Here is a 17,772-nt window from a genome sequence, read left to right as displayed (position 1 = left end):
TAAATCTCTGAACTGGTTTAGTGAAATGACGAAAGCAAGTACCGAATTCAACATTTTACTCTACAGTTAAGCAATTTGACCAAATCTCTCACAAGATTAAGTGAAAATGTCAAAAGTAGGTATCAAAGTTGTTTATTAAACCAGCTATTTTAATCGAATCCAAGAATAGGTGGTTGTCAACTGAATCATAGCTATTTATTATCAAGAGGTCTCTTTAATTATACCATACCTTCTTACTACAATAGATCATGGTAAAGTTACTTACTGATGGTAAAGTTGCCAGATTTCATGAAATTACAGTTTTCAAAATATCGGCTGAAAAAATGAAAGAGACTTCTATGCACAAATTCAAAGAGTTGCTAATCAAAACAAGCGTGTTGGTGGACGTTCCTAAGTTAGACAGAGGTCCATGAGATGCAAGTAGTGTACCAGGATTGTTTTAAATATTAAAAATAATCTGTACCAAACTGTCATCTGGTCATCTGTCGGCATCTTAAAAGACTGACTGCCCAGAAACGCACTAAAACCAACCACAACTTCATTTACTGCAGCAGTTCCCTCTACAAAGTACAGTGTTTGCAGCTAAGTTCTATTAAAATTACGTTTACGTACTTGTAGTTTCGTTTTTCATTGCCGTCAAAACTGTCAATTTAGTAAGAAAATATGGTATAATTAAAGAGACAATCTCTCTTAATAATAAATAATAATATTTCAGTTTACAACCACGCCAATCATGGATTTGATTAAAATAGCTGGTGTAATAAACAACTTAGATATCTACTTTTGATATTTTATTAAAATGTTGTATTCGGTACTTGCTTTCGTCATTTCACTAAACCAGTTCAGAGATATAATCAAATCACCATATACATACCGACTTCCAGTTGAGACTTTATCATTTCACTAAACTTGTTTAGTGAAATGATAAAACTAGTTGACTTTTTGAGTTCGTTTCGTCAACTTACTGTCGTGGTTAGGGATTTTGCCAAATTCCTAAACAAATCTAGTGAAATGAAAAAGCGTGTCGCGTTTATTGGCCGATTTTGTCTTTTCACTAAACAGAGTCAGTGATTTGGTCAAATTACTGATTTTTTCTAGGGAAATGATGATATGGATTCGCCATTTTAACATCCTGCGTGCTTTGGTCATATCCCTTAGAGATTTGTTCAAATCTCTGTTTTCATCATTTCCCTGCGACATATACATATACCATGGCTGGAAACATCGTGGTCACAGCATGAACCTATTAATTGTAATTCTTTTATTTAATAAATATATTTTTTTGCTCTGTTTATCCAAGTGTTTCAATTTATAACGCGAGTTCAACACATATGGATTTGTTAGATTGTGCCAAAATTTTTGGCGTCAGTGTGCCATTGTTGTATATGACAAATGAAGGATAAAAGGTTAATAAACTCTTCATTCCTAAGATCCCGTGCGGCAGATAGGATTGATAAGGAATGCCAAGGTATAAATGTGAATTCGAGGGCAAATCCAACATTGCTGTTGAGATTAAGGTCGTTTCCGCGCAACTCAGGAAGGAATATTGATATCGCGGCTTACTATTCTAATTGGAGGGTCAGACTGAACTGATTTGTAACTGGCGATATACCCAAACGATTGCAATGACAACACGTAACGACTAGCCCAAAAAAGAGACAAAGGTTGGAAATAAAATTAAGTATTGCGATCAGTAGCTCAGCCGAAACAATTAGACAATAAAGCCTAATAGTGTAATTAGCGACGTCATTGATTTGAGAGGCTGTCGGTTATCGGAGCTGCAGCCGAAGCAGCGCGGCGCGCGCGCAGTTCGCGCAGGCTGGCCGCGCGTACTACACGTACCTTTTCTGTGACCTTCCGCTCGATCGAGACCACAATCACTCACTTTACGCTCAATGATCCTTTCCTACAATTACATGCAATAATGTAAATTAGCCAGTTTAAACTTAGTCAATTTTTTTTCAAGTGATAGTAAAGTGATACTGTAAATATTAGTTAACTAGTAACTAGTGAAGATTTGTAAAAAATGAAGCTTATAGTTTTGGCGGTTTTAATATGTAAAGGGTAAGTTATGAATTAAAAGTTTTCTGCGCTTAGTACTTACAGTGTATAATAAGTGAACTCGTAATTAGAAAAATAAAACCTTATTCATTGATATATCCACTTATTTCTTGGCCCTGATAAGGGCGAAAGTAAGCTACAAATATTTTATTATTAGTAATAAGTATAGAGAATTATATATTGGATACCTATTAGATTGTTTTATCAATATAGCATTCAGTCCGTTATCTTATACCTTTAAACGAGCAATTCTTGTATGTATTCGGGGATCTCAGAAACGGATCTAACGATTTAGATGAACTTTGGGGGTTTTCGGGGGCGAAAAATCGATCTAGGTAGGTCTTATCTCTGGGATAACGTGCATTTGTGAGTTTTTATGTTTTCCGATCAAAGCTCCCAGATATTTTGAAATTAATCACCAATCTAACATATCATAATAAAGAAGTCATATTCGTTACGTAAAATTGATTCGGGGAAATTAAACTACTAAATACTTAAATAACTTATTTCTTGTAGGTATGAGTGGTTTTATATTAATGTTTTACATATACTAATTAAGTACCTATTAGGTATAGTGAATTCTAGCTCTTCTGGTAGTATACATATATAGATATTATCTAAATACAAATAGAGAATTCTACGAATTTGTCCCCCGTTGCCCCTTGCAAATTTTCGCGAATTTTCTAAGGATTAATTTTCTGGGATAAGGGATCAATAAATTGCTTAAAAAAATAATCATCGCGTACACTGAAAAATAAATTCAGATACACGAAATAAAATGTGTTAATACTTTTGTAAGGAACAGCCCTAGGAATTTTCCAAATGTATATTTCTTCGGACTGTTTTGCCGTTTATGTGATGATGATTCGTGTAAGCTTTTTTGCCAATGGGTGAACATGAAGTGTATATTTTTCCTACCACTCGAAAGGTTATGATTAAGCAATCAACCTATGTTGCAATTTTTTAATGATATTGGAGGCAAACGAGCATACTGATCGCCTGATCGTAAGCGATTACCGCCGCTCATGGACACCCGTAACACCAGAGGGGTTGCATGTATTGTTTACCTTTTGCTTGAGTTCCATTGTAACTACTGAGTGAGGTTTGGATGATTTTGAAAATGACAATATGTATGAAATATTCTAGCCATGCTAAAGCTTTTATGAACTTTCTACTTGCTTGACGAAACAGTTGCACGTTCCTGACGCGACACGAGACAGTAGGTAATTTAACCCTCCGTGTGTCTATCACTTTCTATATCTCGATTATCTTTCTGTACCTATATTTAAACACTTGTATCGGCGACGAACGAACGGTTCCTATCTTATATTTTGTTCGATATTGTCTTAGATAAAGGCATCATTTTTGACATGATTTATCTATTATTACCGTCATGTCGCTGACCGTCATAATATTTGATATTTACTTCACCTTGAAATCTGCAAACCAACAAAACTAAGAAACCCTGCCATGGCCATGGGTATATTGGACCAACCCGTGTAGGGTTCCGTAGGTATTTGCCAGTCCGTCACAATAGCCGGACTGCAAGGGGGACTTTATATATGTACATAAGAGAGCATCTTCACAGCATTTGCATCTTTTTTATTTTAGTAATTAATCAAAATGTACTTAACCCATTCGTCACTTATCACTATTTTGTCGTATTATAATCCCTTGAAATCTCAAAAATACCTAGCCAAATTGCACTCATCAGCTACCTACTAAGCGATTAAAGCGCGGTCGGACAGTCGGACAAACAGACAACGCACAGACTTGGCGACACTATAAGCGATCCTAATTAACAACTGGGGGCCTACCGCGAAAACCGAAATTCGCTAATTGCGGGGATCTTTTTATTTTACTCTAGACGAACTTCGATTTTCGCGGTTATTGCCCAGAACCCTAAGAAGGGTGAATTGTCCCCTTGAGCCTTGTTACTCAGACGTGCTATTAGGTAATGTTACATTTCCCGCTAGGTACTATGAAATGCATATTCTTCATACGAGTGCAGTCAGCATCAATAGTAGCCTATGAAACAACGCACCAAAAATACCAGCTATCCTGGAATAGGTAGGCACTTTTAAAAGTAGAAATATCTCGACAGTTCGAAATATCTATAATAATTTAGTTGTAATAGTTTAGTTTAGTCTATATATAGAGCCACGTGTCTTTATTATTACCTATCAGAGAATGGTAATGTTAATAAGTACCTACTTTTGACGCAAACACCACTTTTGATGCTGACTGTACATTGCCGTTTTATACGAAACCATCGTTGTGTGTTGAACAAAACCGAAGTATTCGGAAATACACACAGATTTCGGACGTTCGTAACTTCGTATTAATACACTCAACACATTAATACATTCAGTCATATATTGTGTGACGATTTCCATACTCGTATAGGTTGTCGAGTAAGTAGGTATGTACCTTCAGAGTTCGTATCTTTTAATGAATTTAGTCCAGAATAATTACCATCATTCTTGCTGTCAGATGACACAGATTTCGCAAATCTAGCTTGTAACAACAACAACTACAGAGCTACGAGTATGACCAAAAAAGTAAAATTTGTTTCAACTCTCTTAAATATGTCTGTCTCCCCTAATATAAAAAGCGGCCAAGTGCGAGTCGGACTCGCCCATGAAGGGTTCCGTACCATTTATGACGTATTAAAAAAACTACTGACTAGATCTGGTTCAAACCAATTTTCGGTGGAAGTTTGAATGGTAATGTATATCATATATTTTTTTTAGATTTTTCATTCTGTTATTTCAGAAGTTGCAGGGGGGGGGGGCACACTTTTTTTCACTTTGGAAGTGTCTCTCGCGCAAACTATTCAGTTTAGAAAAAAATGATATTAGAAACCTAAATATCATTTTTGAAGACCTATCCTTAGATACCCCACACGTATGGGTCTAATTAAAAAAAAAATTTTTTTTTTAAATTTTATGACGTATAAAAAAAAAACTACCTACTAGATCTCGTTCAAACCAATTTTCGGTGGAAGTTTGCATGGCAATGTATATCATATATTTTTTTTAGATTTTTCATTCTGTTATTTTAGAAGTTACGGGGGGGGGGGACACACATTTTTCCACTTTGGAAGTGTCTCTCGCGCAAACTATTCAGTCTAGAAAAAAATGATATTAGAAACCTCAATATCATTTTTAAAGACCTATCCATAGATACCCCACACGTATGGGTTTGATGAAAAAAGATTTTTTGAGTTTCAGTTCTATGTATGGGGAGCCCCCAAAATTTATTGTTTTTTTTCTATTTTTGTGTAAACATCTTAATGCGGTTCATAGAATACATCTACTTACCAAGTTTGAACAGTATAGCTCTTATAGTTTCGGAAAAAAGTGGCTGTGACATAATCGGACAGACAGACGGACATGACGAATCTATAAGGGTTCCGTTTTTTGCCATTTGGCTACGGAACCCTAAAAATAGGTACGTCTTTTCTACTTTGACTTAAAAAAAAATTCAAAGAAATTAAACTGAAATAGTGGTTGAAGACTGCATTTTTAGGGTTCCGAAGCCAAATGGCAGTCCGATTATGTCACAGCCACTTTTTCCCGAAACTATAAGAATTATACTGTTCAAACTTGGTAAGTAGATGTATTCTATGAACCGCATTAAGATTTTCACACAAAAAGTGGTAAAATGTGTCCCCCCCCCCTGTAACTTCTAAAATAAGAGAATGATAAAAGTAAAAAAATATATATGATCATTACCATGCAAACTTCCACCGAAAATTGGTTTGAACGAGATCTAGTAAGTAGTTTTTTTAATACGTCATAAATGGTACGGAACCCTTCATGGGCGAGTCCTCTCGCACTTGGCCGCTTTTGTTTTAATAATTTCGGGTTTTACTGTTTGATAATAAATTGTTTTAAGTGGCGCGTGGATCTAATTATCGTCTTTTATAGTAAGCTTTTATTTTTTTTCTTTATGTACGATATGAACTTGTTTAAATTATGCCATTTTTGTAGTGGCGTTAAAGCACGACCAAGTGACTAGTTTGTGCACGTAAACAAGAATATAGAGAAACAAAGGATTCAGTAAGTTATCGGACCTACAACATTATACACGCCCTTTAAATTTTCAACATAGGTAGTTAGTAATGTGCTAATTATCGCACTAGTGCGGTAAAGTAGCACCATATTTATGTACTCTAAATATATTTTCATTTTTACTTATATACGAGTACGTTGTAGTTTTGTACCAACTAGGTATGTAATAGGCCTTTGATAATACTGACTAGCGACCAATATTTTTGTTTGAGATATTTTTTTACAGTTAATTTGCATACAATTATAATAACGACTTCGTGCACTCGTGTACCTATATTTGCGCCATTAATATGTTTATAGACCTGCTGTTGATGGCTATCTAAAATACCTAATTTAATTTTTATAGGTTATAAATATTACAAAAAATTAAATGCGCAGACCATTTCGCAATACGCATTTGACGTCAAGGTCTCTTGGCTATTTGAACCCGCGTAGTTTTTTATGAGTTATTTATCTTAGTGGGACAAAATGGATAAATCTTTTGTTGTTTATTTTCGGGCAGCAAGAGTTCATCCAATACGTATCACTCGTGACCCAGATGAGATGTTTGATTAAACGTTGCAAATTCTCTAGTTTATAGGCAAAGGTCGAAGTCAAATGTAGAACAAACCCAAGTTTGGTGATAGGCATCTGGTAATAAACTTGACCTGATCTCGAACCTTATGTTAACTTGGTACTTAATAAGTATATTTTCTGAGTAGCACTGCTGCTATATACTGAAGAGCAATGAAGTCGGGTAGGTAGGTAGGCTAGACAAATTAATTGGGTAAGATGAGGTCTTTTGGTGTAGGTATGTAGTACTCGTAGAGTACCTATAGATAAAAAGCTAGCCAAGTGAGAGTCGGACTCTGGCTCCGAGGGTTCCGTAACATCACACTATTTGACTCGCGCTTGATAGGTTTACATTATCTGTTAATTTTATTGTATATGCATTACATGTAATATACTTTTCATCACACTTGCTCGAAAAAGATCTTATTACAATCAGGTGTACTGAAGGACAAAGGCCTATTTTGTTCCCCCGGGAGTTATGGATTGTGAAAAAAATCTATAACTCCCTTTTTTCAATTATGTCACTTATTCATACAAATCAAGAAGCATAAATGAGTTTTACTCTTAAAATAATGACATTTATAATTTAATATTTTTACATTATTTTCAATCGTGGCTGAATGCCCAATGGGTCTGTGCCTAAGAGGCCTAACCTGTCAAGAAATTACAAAATGGCGGACGAATGTTTGATATATGTCACCGTATTTAAGAATTATTTCGCTTAAAATTTAGTTTTTTCTTTGCAAGTGTGATGAAAAACATTGTGTGTAACTCTGGGGGTAAGAATATTACAAACTCGGGTCTTTAATTCCCTCCAGCCTGTGGCTGTCGGGAATTATCATCCTCGTATCTAAAATTTTACTTACACCCTGGTTGCACAATGTACTATTTCTTTCTATATTTCGTAGTTTTGAAAAAAAAAATTAAAATTTATCGTTTTATAGGTACTTGTCGTGATAATAATAAGAACAACTGTCCTAATACTTTACGACCAGACGTGCACTACGTGCAGCTTACTGGTGACGCTATTGTCATGAGTGAATTGCATTTTACTAAACGAGCGTTTACATTTTCTACCTCTTTTAGGAGCAGTTAGTTATTTCTACTGGATACATTGTATGATAACTACTAAATACACAAATGATTATTATTTTTACTTCACTATATTGTTTGAACTTGTAATCAAAATATGCAAGTTAAATTTGTATGTTAGGCCATGTTTACCGCTAAAGTAAATGTTTTGATTAACACATTCATTATTTGAACCACTTGATGATGTTATATGTACGGACTCAAACGTAACAAAATTATGCATGTGATATAATATACCAATTACATACCCAAATGATTCTTTTTTTTACCTATAATATAAATTATAATTATAACTTTGATGATGTGAATTTGACGTGTAAAATATTTATTTAATAAATAAATAAATGAAATTGATAGTACGATTATGTAATTTACCTTCAAGCTGGTTTGATAGTGTAGTACTTTGTTAGCTTTCTTAGATACAAACTTATTTCAACACGATCATAAATTGGTATCTTATTTAAGTACGAATTATGATGATAATTATATGTATATAAATAATAACAGCCTTTAATATTAAATTTTCACCGCTGTCTCACGCAGAACGACAATCGGTCCGATTATAAGAATGATCAAGACACGTCTAAGGTCTTGGAAAGATCTTTAAAAGATCGATAACTTCGCGACATGTCAAATTTGACGTTTATTTCGATTCCGCTGTGATCCCAATAAGTTGTCCGAATCGAGCTGCTTTTGTCAATTATACGATATCTAAATGAGAACTTATCTAAACCAGAAATTATCGTTATCGTATCTCATTCTTCGAATCGAGCCGAGAAGCTTTATATACCAATATACTCGTACCTATTGCATTTCCGCCCCACCACACAAAAACAATTTTATTTATGACATTTAGGTATTTTATATCCTTGTTCTTACACGAACTCAAGTAATAATTTCATATAAAATAAATATATATTATAGGACGTTATTACATACAATTTGACTATCCCACAGTAAGCTCAATAAGGCTTGTGTCGTGGGTACGTAGGCAACGATATATATTTTTAAGTACATTTACTTAAATGTATTGTATTGCTCATATTGTCTATTTTAGGTTAATATTACTTGACTATAAATATTTTTTTTTTATTTTTATAAAAAATATATTTTGCAAAAGTAGTTATATTTTAGTTTCCGTATATATATTAGCCTATACGAAATAGTAGCCTGTAAGCTACTATTTCGTCCACGGATAAGCTGGTTTCTGACCACTGCATTATTAAGTCGAAAACAGATTATATATTTCGTTTTTAGTTCTTATGTTATATCTAAATCATTTTTAGTTGGTTTTATAGCTTCTGCCCGCGGCTTCAACCGCGTATATATAATGATTATTTTCGTGATAAACCTGACCTATGGATACAGATCCTTCCTTGGGACAGTGGATATTTTCATACCCAATTTAACAATCCTTAATTTAAATCGGTTCAGAATCCTCCTCCCCCTCCTCCTTGCATCGGTTTCCTCATCACTGAGGGTCGTGGCCACTTCTAGTGAACAACTTTTCTCTGACAATTTGCCGCCCTCTCTTTCTGTCTGGGCACCGTGGAGCGTCACATCAAGGGTTGAGCGAATTTGGTCTGTCCACCTCATTGGGCTCCTGCGTCTCGGCTTATCGCCTTCGATTTTACCAAATATCATTTGTGTTTTGTCAAATATGACGTCGATAAATTAACTTTCATTGGTATACTTGGAATAGGATTGGTGCAAGCAGGATCTTTTAGTAAGAATATTGTAAAACAAAACTAAAGTATACGTTATACAAATAAGCACACGTACATTGTTTTTATATTTGTATTAAAGATCATTGAATACTTTTTGATTCAATATCAGATACGCACCAGGGCCAAATTAGCCATAAACATTAATTACTATAGCAGCTAATACTTCCAAGTGACGATAAAATTTGCAAATTAAAAAGTATCGCTAAATAATTCATAAATCACCTTGACTGATTGATTAAATTAGTTAAATCACGCCACTTGGTTTCAATTATGTGAAAAATGAGGTTAACTTCATGTAATTCTATAGAATTATGATTCTATTAGTGATTAATGACATTGGTTCTATTCGAAGGTAATTGCAATATACGATCGATCAATCGTACGATCAGCCTCATAAGTTTCTGGACCCTTAGTACCTTGTCATTTTTAGGGTTCCGTTGTCAGCTAGGAACAGTTACAGGAGGCATAGCCAAGATGCTGATGCGCTACGACAGCGAAACGCTTTCTGTTTTTCTAGAGTCAGACCAAGACAAGTCTGCAACGATTTAGATGGTACACGCAGTGCAAGTGTTTCATTTATATGTCATCATTTCATAAAAGTCTAACGGTTAAAATAACACTTGCACTGCCTGCGCTATCAAAATCGTGGCAGACTTGTCTTGGTCTGACTCTATCACTTACATATGAGTGCGATAGAGATATAGGCGTTTCGTTGTCGTAGCGCAAACGATTGGCATCTTGGCTAGGCACCCTGTTCTACCATGTCCGTCTATTTATCGGCTCACTTCTAGTCCAAATATTATAAATTATAATTGAGTTAGAAAATCTGTATTAATATTAATCACTGAAAAAGGTGACAGAAAAATATAGAGCGGAGGCGACGTTTTTCTTTCAAATCCGTGGTGTGGAGTGTGTCTGGATTGGTCTTTCCAAAATACAAACATTTTTCAATTCAAGTAAGTTGTTTGGCTAAGTTTTAAAATCCGAATTTTGATTCCCACATCCTGAACTTATTTTTAATTTTTTTAGGGTACCTATATTTTTTTAGTGTAAGAAGTCTTATTATTTCTCAAATTCTAGTAATGTGTGAAACACATTTCAGATAAAGGTAGGTAAGGCGGAGAGTACAATAAAAGTTATGGACCCGGGATATATACGAGTGGTCGCGTTTTTCTTATTTGAGTCTCAAATAGGCAATAAAAGTGCATAAGGGTGCAGCGTAAAAAAAATTGGACGACAGAAATGTCTAAATAACGGATAGCGACATGCGATTTTTAACGGTTTGTTAGATTTAACAGACATTTATTAATAACGCCAAAAAAGTGTTTAGCGACTTCGGAGACCCACTGAACCAAGGACTGTGATCGATCAATGCGGACGGAATGTATTGACGTCTATACCTAGCTCTATCTAAGTAGTAAAACTGTATAATAAATATATTTACCCTTTACATCTAAGTTATATCGAAATATTATTTAGATCCATTAAAAGTGCTTGAGTGTGTACTTGTGTAGCTTCATTTTTGTAATTATGCCCCATGTAGTTACTAGAGTCAAGAGTTGATGGTTGATTAGGAGATTTATTGTTATGTTATTAATGATGAAATTGATAATTCAATGTATATATATATACCGTATTATTTGACATTTAGATTTTATTCTAGAAAGGTTCTAGACTAGTATTTTTATACAATTTTGATGTTTGACGATCCTTTTGTGAAATTCTTATTATTAAGTTTACCATATCTATAATAGTACAATGTTTTTTTTAGAACAATAATAACTGCATCAATAAATTGCTCTGATATTTAGATTAAGATGATATTTGTAAAATTTGACGAATTAAAAGTGCTTGTTGCTAGGCCTATTTGAATAAAGAATATTTTGACTTGACTTGACTTGAGACTCATTCGACTCGACAGTGATGTGGCTAACAATAGTGGACAACAATAATGGGTACACCAATAACACCACGTCACAACGGAACTGCGACGAGTTGAATCGTACGATCTTATTATGTAAGTGTAACATTTACAAAATAGTACATTGATGCCCTCTTGGATAATGATATTGATTTACTAAATAGTAGCTACTTATATTAAATAAAAATCAAAATAACAATTTTTGCGAACTTTTGCAGGTCCTTCGGCAACTTTTACCTGACAAAATACCGATGAACAATATTTGAGTTATTAATTATTTATCTTGTTTACAACAAGTCTACATGAGAAGATTAGCTTGAGATTTTAATTGTAGTTATAACAGTGATTACGTCTTGATAAGTAATTAGAAGATTAGCCTGTTGACTCTGAGAGGAGCGCAAAGCTTGTCAATTAATTAATATCCATAATATACCTGTACTTTAAGTAAGTGTCGTATTAAAAAATCTACGTAGTGCTATAAATTACGAATAACGACTCCATTTCACACTGTAAATCTAATCTTAATTTATACACATTATATTATTTAACATTGCATCAGACGTGAATTCCACGTATTAAAGACACGTGGCAATGTTGCTTGCAGTCGGAAAGGGAATATAATCTTAAGACGTCAGTCCACTGTGGCGCACTACTTTTGTATGTGTTGAAACTAATATCCATATTCTAGACTATGTCGTATCCGTGGTTCCTAGTTTAGTGCGTTAATATTAGAAATATCAGAAACGATTTCGATCGGGCAGAGCGAGAAAACTAGACACACGCATGTGTCAATTATGGTTGAATAACATCTTATTCGTATGGGTGTCAATAGCTGTGGACCCTGTGGTGGTGGTGGTGAATCAAATTAGGATTTTAGTTTAGTTCTTCGGATGACAATGAAAATAGGAAAACTTTAAATATATAGGTATATGCCTATTCATCGTAGTAAAGACAGGTATTTTTAAGTTCTTCTTGACTGAAATAACATACAACCGAATGGAGAACCCTCCTCCTTTTGAAATCCTGAATAAAGAATATGTATTTTTAACCGAAGGGTAGTTAGTCTTTATGTTTATGAATGTAAATTGTACTTGCCCATAAATCCACAAAGTTGAGTACACAAAATACTTGGGCGTCATGATAGATCAGAGACTTACCTGGCATGTACATATTGAACTAATCATGTCGCGAACTCGAAAGATGATGTGGATCTTCGACACGTAGCAACAAAAAAGCTACTTAATCAAATTTACATTTCTCTTGCTCAGTCGGTTCTTGCATACTGTATTCCAATCTGGGGTGGTGCCACAAAAACAAAGTTTTTGGAATTAGAAAGGGCTCAAAGAGCGTTAATCAAGGTAATGTACTTTAAGCCCTATTCATGCCCTACCAGTGAGCTCTACCAAATTTCGGAACTGCTCTCAGTTAGAAAGTTATATATAATTAATGCAGTTTTACGAAGACATAAAGAAACCATATATACACCCGAAACAGACGAAAATAAATCTAAACGAAGAAAACCTGATGTGATAACAGCTCCTGTACCAAAATCTGTTTTTGCAAAGAGGCAGTATGTAGCTCAGTCGGTTAAATTGTATAATTTTATAAATAAGTTGTTAAATATTTACCCCGTAAGCGCTAAAGAATGTTTAAATAAACTAAATATATGGATTAAAACTAAAAGCTATAATGACGTTGAAAACATATTAGTTGGAGTCGTCTAATATTAATTGTATATTACTACATTATTTAAAAAAAAACGGTTTATTCCATCAGCTAATGCATTGGTCTTCAGATACATTTTCGCACACAAACACACACACACACACACACATACACACACACACACACACACACACACTTATTCCCTTGATTAATAAAACTTTATAAAAAATGTAGTCCAACAAATTGTACGTTCAAAATTATAAATCTACGCTTTCTCTATTAAGAACAGATTTTTGTTAAAACTTGTTTTATATACCTACTAAATTTCTTTCTATTTTTTAAGTTATTAAAAAAAAATGTTCGTTTTAAGTCTTAAGCCTAGCTATTGTACCTATATGTAAAAATTCTGTTACCACCTACGGGAGAGCGGTGTCTCTTGACACAAGTGTCATGTACGCTTAAAAAGAGGCACCAGCCCAGTCAAAATCACGTTTGTTTGTGCTAACTCAATAAACATTTTATTTATTATTTATTCTTTAATGAACACACTTTCATAGGTTTTATTAAAAACAGACGAATTATAATAATAATAATAAATTCTTTTATTTCAGATACATGCGATCCATAATTACACAATCATTAATATTATAGCAATTTTGATAAAATTAGCTAGACAAAATATAAATTAATAAGAACAAATATACATTAAAATTACAATACTTACTTAATTACTTGTACACATAAAATTAAAAATTAAAACGAATAACATTGATACAATTGACAATTGATAAAAACTAATAAATCAGTTAGACGCCCTGTGCAGCTTATCCCAATGAAGCTGGAAAGGGCCGTCTAGGCGCTCTGCCACCGTCTGAAGGAGGCTATTCGGGCTGCCGCGCAGGCGCCTCACCAAGGACGCAACGCGCTTGCGGATTATGGCATGGAAGCCGTCCGTACGTCTCTCGCAAAACATCCCCGATGCACTGCAATGGCGCGGCAGCCCCAACAGCATCCTAAAGCTATTATTATATTGGACGCGTAGGGCGCTGAGAGCCCGTAGTGTGTAGTTAATCCATAGGCTGCAAGTGTAAAACGATTGACAATACGCCTTAAAAAGGGTAACCTTAGCTTCTTTAGTACACCTTGCGAACCTACGAATCAATTATTTCCATATAAAATAATTCAGCAAGCAATGTATCACTAGTATCACTACTTTGTTTTAACTCAAAACGTCGCATTCTGTCGCGTTGTCACTTGTTTTTTTCGAGATCCGTTAATTTTTTTTCGGAATTGGACTAGACGGTAAAAATCTCTGTATAGTCGTTCGATTTGAAGTTGGCCCGTTGTGGCTTATCTTTTGTCTATTGTTAACTAAAACCGCGCGTGCCACTACCTGCAAAAAAACGGGTCGTATAATTCTAATTAGCACCTGAGCGAGGGCTGTGTAGGTGCGCTCTCCGATAACGCGCCTTTGTTCGTATCGTGTTGTATCGAGGACACATTTTAGACTGGTTCGGTAGCGTTCGACTCGCCGGCACTTAGCAACCGTATAGGGACCACACAAGAAGTCACAAATTATTTTTCCATTTGATCATTTTTACTCTTATTTCAATACCTAAGGAGTTGTAAATAAATAACCGGTTAAAGTTACCCGGCCCTTTTTTTGCAGGTAGTGGCACGCGCGGTTTTAGTTAACAATAGACAAAGGATAAGCCGTTGGGGGCCAGCTACAAAGCTGACAACTATACACTGCTAACACTCTTAATAATCAAAACGTTTATTTCTTATTTTAGGGGGATTTTTTTAAGAGTAGGTAATTCAATTAATATTTATAGTTTATCTTTGGAGATCTTACAAATATGAAGATATCTATGATGGCAATGCACTCTGCAGGTAAGCGTTGTATATACCACCACAGAAGTGGTACATTGAGCGTTAATGTACAGAGTAGTTATTTCCTTTGCTGCGAACGCCAAACGCCTGGTAGCAGCGAAGGTTTTCCTAAAGGACCACCATTGTTATTCAGTACAAGTAGTGCCATTGACACACTGTTATAAGAATTTAAAATTCCCACAAGCAAAATAAAATGGAAAAACTGAAGGTTGAAAATGCTTTCATATTGCGTTGTAGGATTTATAAGTCTGTCAATATTCAGGGTGCTGTTTTTCCTCCTCGTTTTGGCTTAATGAGTTGTCATAATATATGTCCGTTTGAATGTTACAGCCATTTTTACTCTTACATGTATTATACAAGATTTCAGTATTTCACCTTTGCATACAAAAGAATAAATAAATAAATATTATAGAACAATACTACACAAATTGACCAAGTCCCATGGTAAGCTCAATAAGGCTGGTGTTGTGGGTACTTAGACAATGATATATACAGGTAATATATCTTATCTTATACTTTTAAACGAGCAATTCTTGTATATTTATATATATATATATATATTTCGGGGATCTCAGAAACGGCTCTAACGATTTCGATGAAATTTTCTATATGGAGGTTTTCGGGGGCGAAAATCGATCTAGCTAGGTCTTATTTCAGGGAAAACGCGCATTTCTGAGTTTTTATATGTTTTCCAAGCGAAGCTTGGTTTCCCAGATATTAAATGCAATGTTATGTAGAAAGCACCCATGACTCAGAAACAAATATTCGTGCTCCTCACATAAATGAATGCCCTTACCAGGATTTGAACCCGGGACCATCGGCTTCATAGGCAGGGTCACTACCCACTAGGCCAGACAGATAGTCAAATAAAGAAAGAATAGTCATACCTTATTAATTTGCATCCTGAACGAATTGAAATAAATTATTTGATAACATCCACTTGACTGTATTCTAACAAATAAATTATTTGATTGATTGATTAGGCCTTTTTGCTTTAGACTAGCTTTGGACCTAAAAAGTTGCGTAAAATTTAAACAACGTTTCAAATTAAAAAAGTACATTACAGCCCTAGGTCGGAATTTCGGATTTACAGACCGCATCGCCTACGTGTAATAACACCTTTTAGGGGCAAATGTGATGAATAATATTTATTAGGGGGCATTTCATACAATGTAACAAAATATAAAAATAAAACAAGTTTCATAATTACGTTTTCTCGGTGATCAATATTTCCAACTATTTTATCCTCAAACAAATGATTAGTGTGGTGTGGCAATAAAAAATGAGACACAATAAGCCTTTCTACTATTTATGTAACAGTTGGTTGATTGACAAGCAAATTACTTTTTTGGCAAACATCGCTGTGGGGTGATTGCAAATATTGCAATCTGTGCTAAGTTGAATGCTCTCGACGATCCACTTTCTCCTAGAACACACAAAGATTTTAATATTATATGTAATTTGAAAAGAAAAAGTTTGCACAGGTTCTAAATTAAAGTTGCAATAGTCTTTGATATAAAAAAATGCAATAGTATTTGATATAATAATAAGGTAGTTAATTGAAAATATTTATTTCATCTTTCATTGGTTAGGCTATTCAATAGCTATTTGTCTGCGTTTGTACTGCATTCATTAAAAAAATAATTATTAATTTTGTATGTTTAACCGTTCTCATATAAAACAAGAAAATGATGATGATGATGATGGAGGGGGGAAAACTATTTATTTTCATTTAAATTTGGGTATGTGTAAAAGCTACACTCGCCAAGTTTAATGTACTTATACTATACTTCTACGTTGTTACGTACACCTGTGTTGAATTCCCACTATATATGGAAATGGTCAAATGTGCCCGCTAGACACATCTGCCAGACAGATCTGACGGACACATCTTTACGCATGTCCCTAGATATAGCCATATTTATGAAATTTGTGAAGTTTAAGTAAGAGCCGTACGAGAAACAGATCCATAATATAAAAAAACTAGGTATGCAGAATTAACCACGGACCAGTATCGTGATCATAGAATTATCATAAAAAGTTCACTTTTTCATCTGACATTAAATGAATATGCATATAAAATAAGTAAAAACTTGAGCAAAAACTTGCTCTAGACTTAAAACTCGAATCGAATTTGCATATTAGCATTCTGTAGGTATACTTAGAGGTGAATTAAATAGGTTCACGAGGAGTGAAAGAGGCTATTTACAAGCTTGTTGCTAGCTGAAGTGCAGGCTGCATAAATAACTAACAAATTTACAAATAAACCTTTAAATTGGGTATGTCCTAAATCAGTAACAACACCATGTTTTTTCGAACCAAAAGCATGGTTTATTGTAAAGGGTTGTTTGGATTGGCAAACTGGGTATGAATGAATTTGTTGTTATTTTTGTTACACCTTTTATAAACAAACATGAAACTCGAAATTTTTTCTCAACAACAGGTATATAGCCATCATAAGCTTTGCCTGAAATTGATGGTCGAAAATAAAAATATCCCAGTATTAGAATTTAGAAATTTAGAAATGTATCTATTTTTGGAAAAGTTAAATTAAATTAAATTAAAAATTATTTATTTCCATCTTACGCTGCAGCCACAGGATATTCCTTTTACAGTAAAGGTTTAAAATCTTAATGTTAAAGCCTAAGATTAACGATGGTCTCCACACTAGGCAAAGCCTGTATCGTGGTTACCAGTTTAAAGTTACTTAAATATAACAATTTTGACACCAAACATTTTTTTTTACATGCGTGTTTTTTTTTTTAGATCCATTTAAATTGCTCGA

The 17,772-nt window shown here is 34.3% G+C and overlaps 1 protein-coding gene across 1 annotated transcript in view; it reads left to right on the top strand.

The window, feature by feature from the left end:
- The first annotated feature begins 1,805 nt into the window (after positions 1-1,805).
- The window catches only part of LOC133518886 (myrosinase 1-like), a 30,373-nt gene continuing 14,406 nt past the window's right edge, over positions 1,806-17,772 (top strand). Inside the window, exon 1 of the mRNA XM_061852655.1 lies at positions 1,806-2,064. Coding sequence (XP_061708639.1) covers positions 2,027-2,064 — 38 coding nt within the window. The 5' untranslated portion in view covers positions 1,806-2,026. The remainder of the gene's footprint in view (positions 2,065-17,772) is intronic.

The sequence above is a fragment of the Cydia pomonella genome, chromosome 6 (assembly GCF_033807575.1).
Source record: "Cydia pomonella isolate Wapato2018A chromosome 6, ilCydPomo1, whole genome shotgun sequence".
Lineage (NCBI taxonomy): Eukaryota > Metazoa > Arthropoda > Insecta > Lepidoptera > Tortricidae > Cydia > Cydia pomonella.
This window is presented reverse-complemented; position numbering and strand designations above follow the sequence as displayed.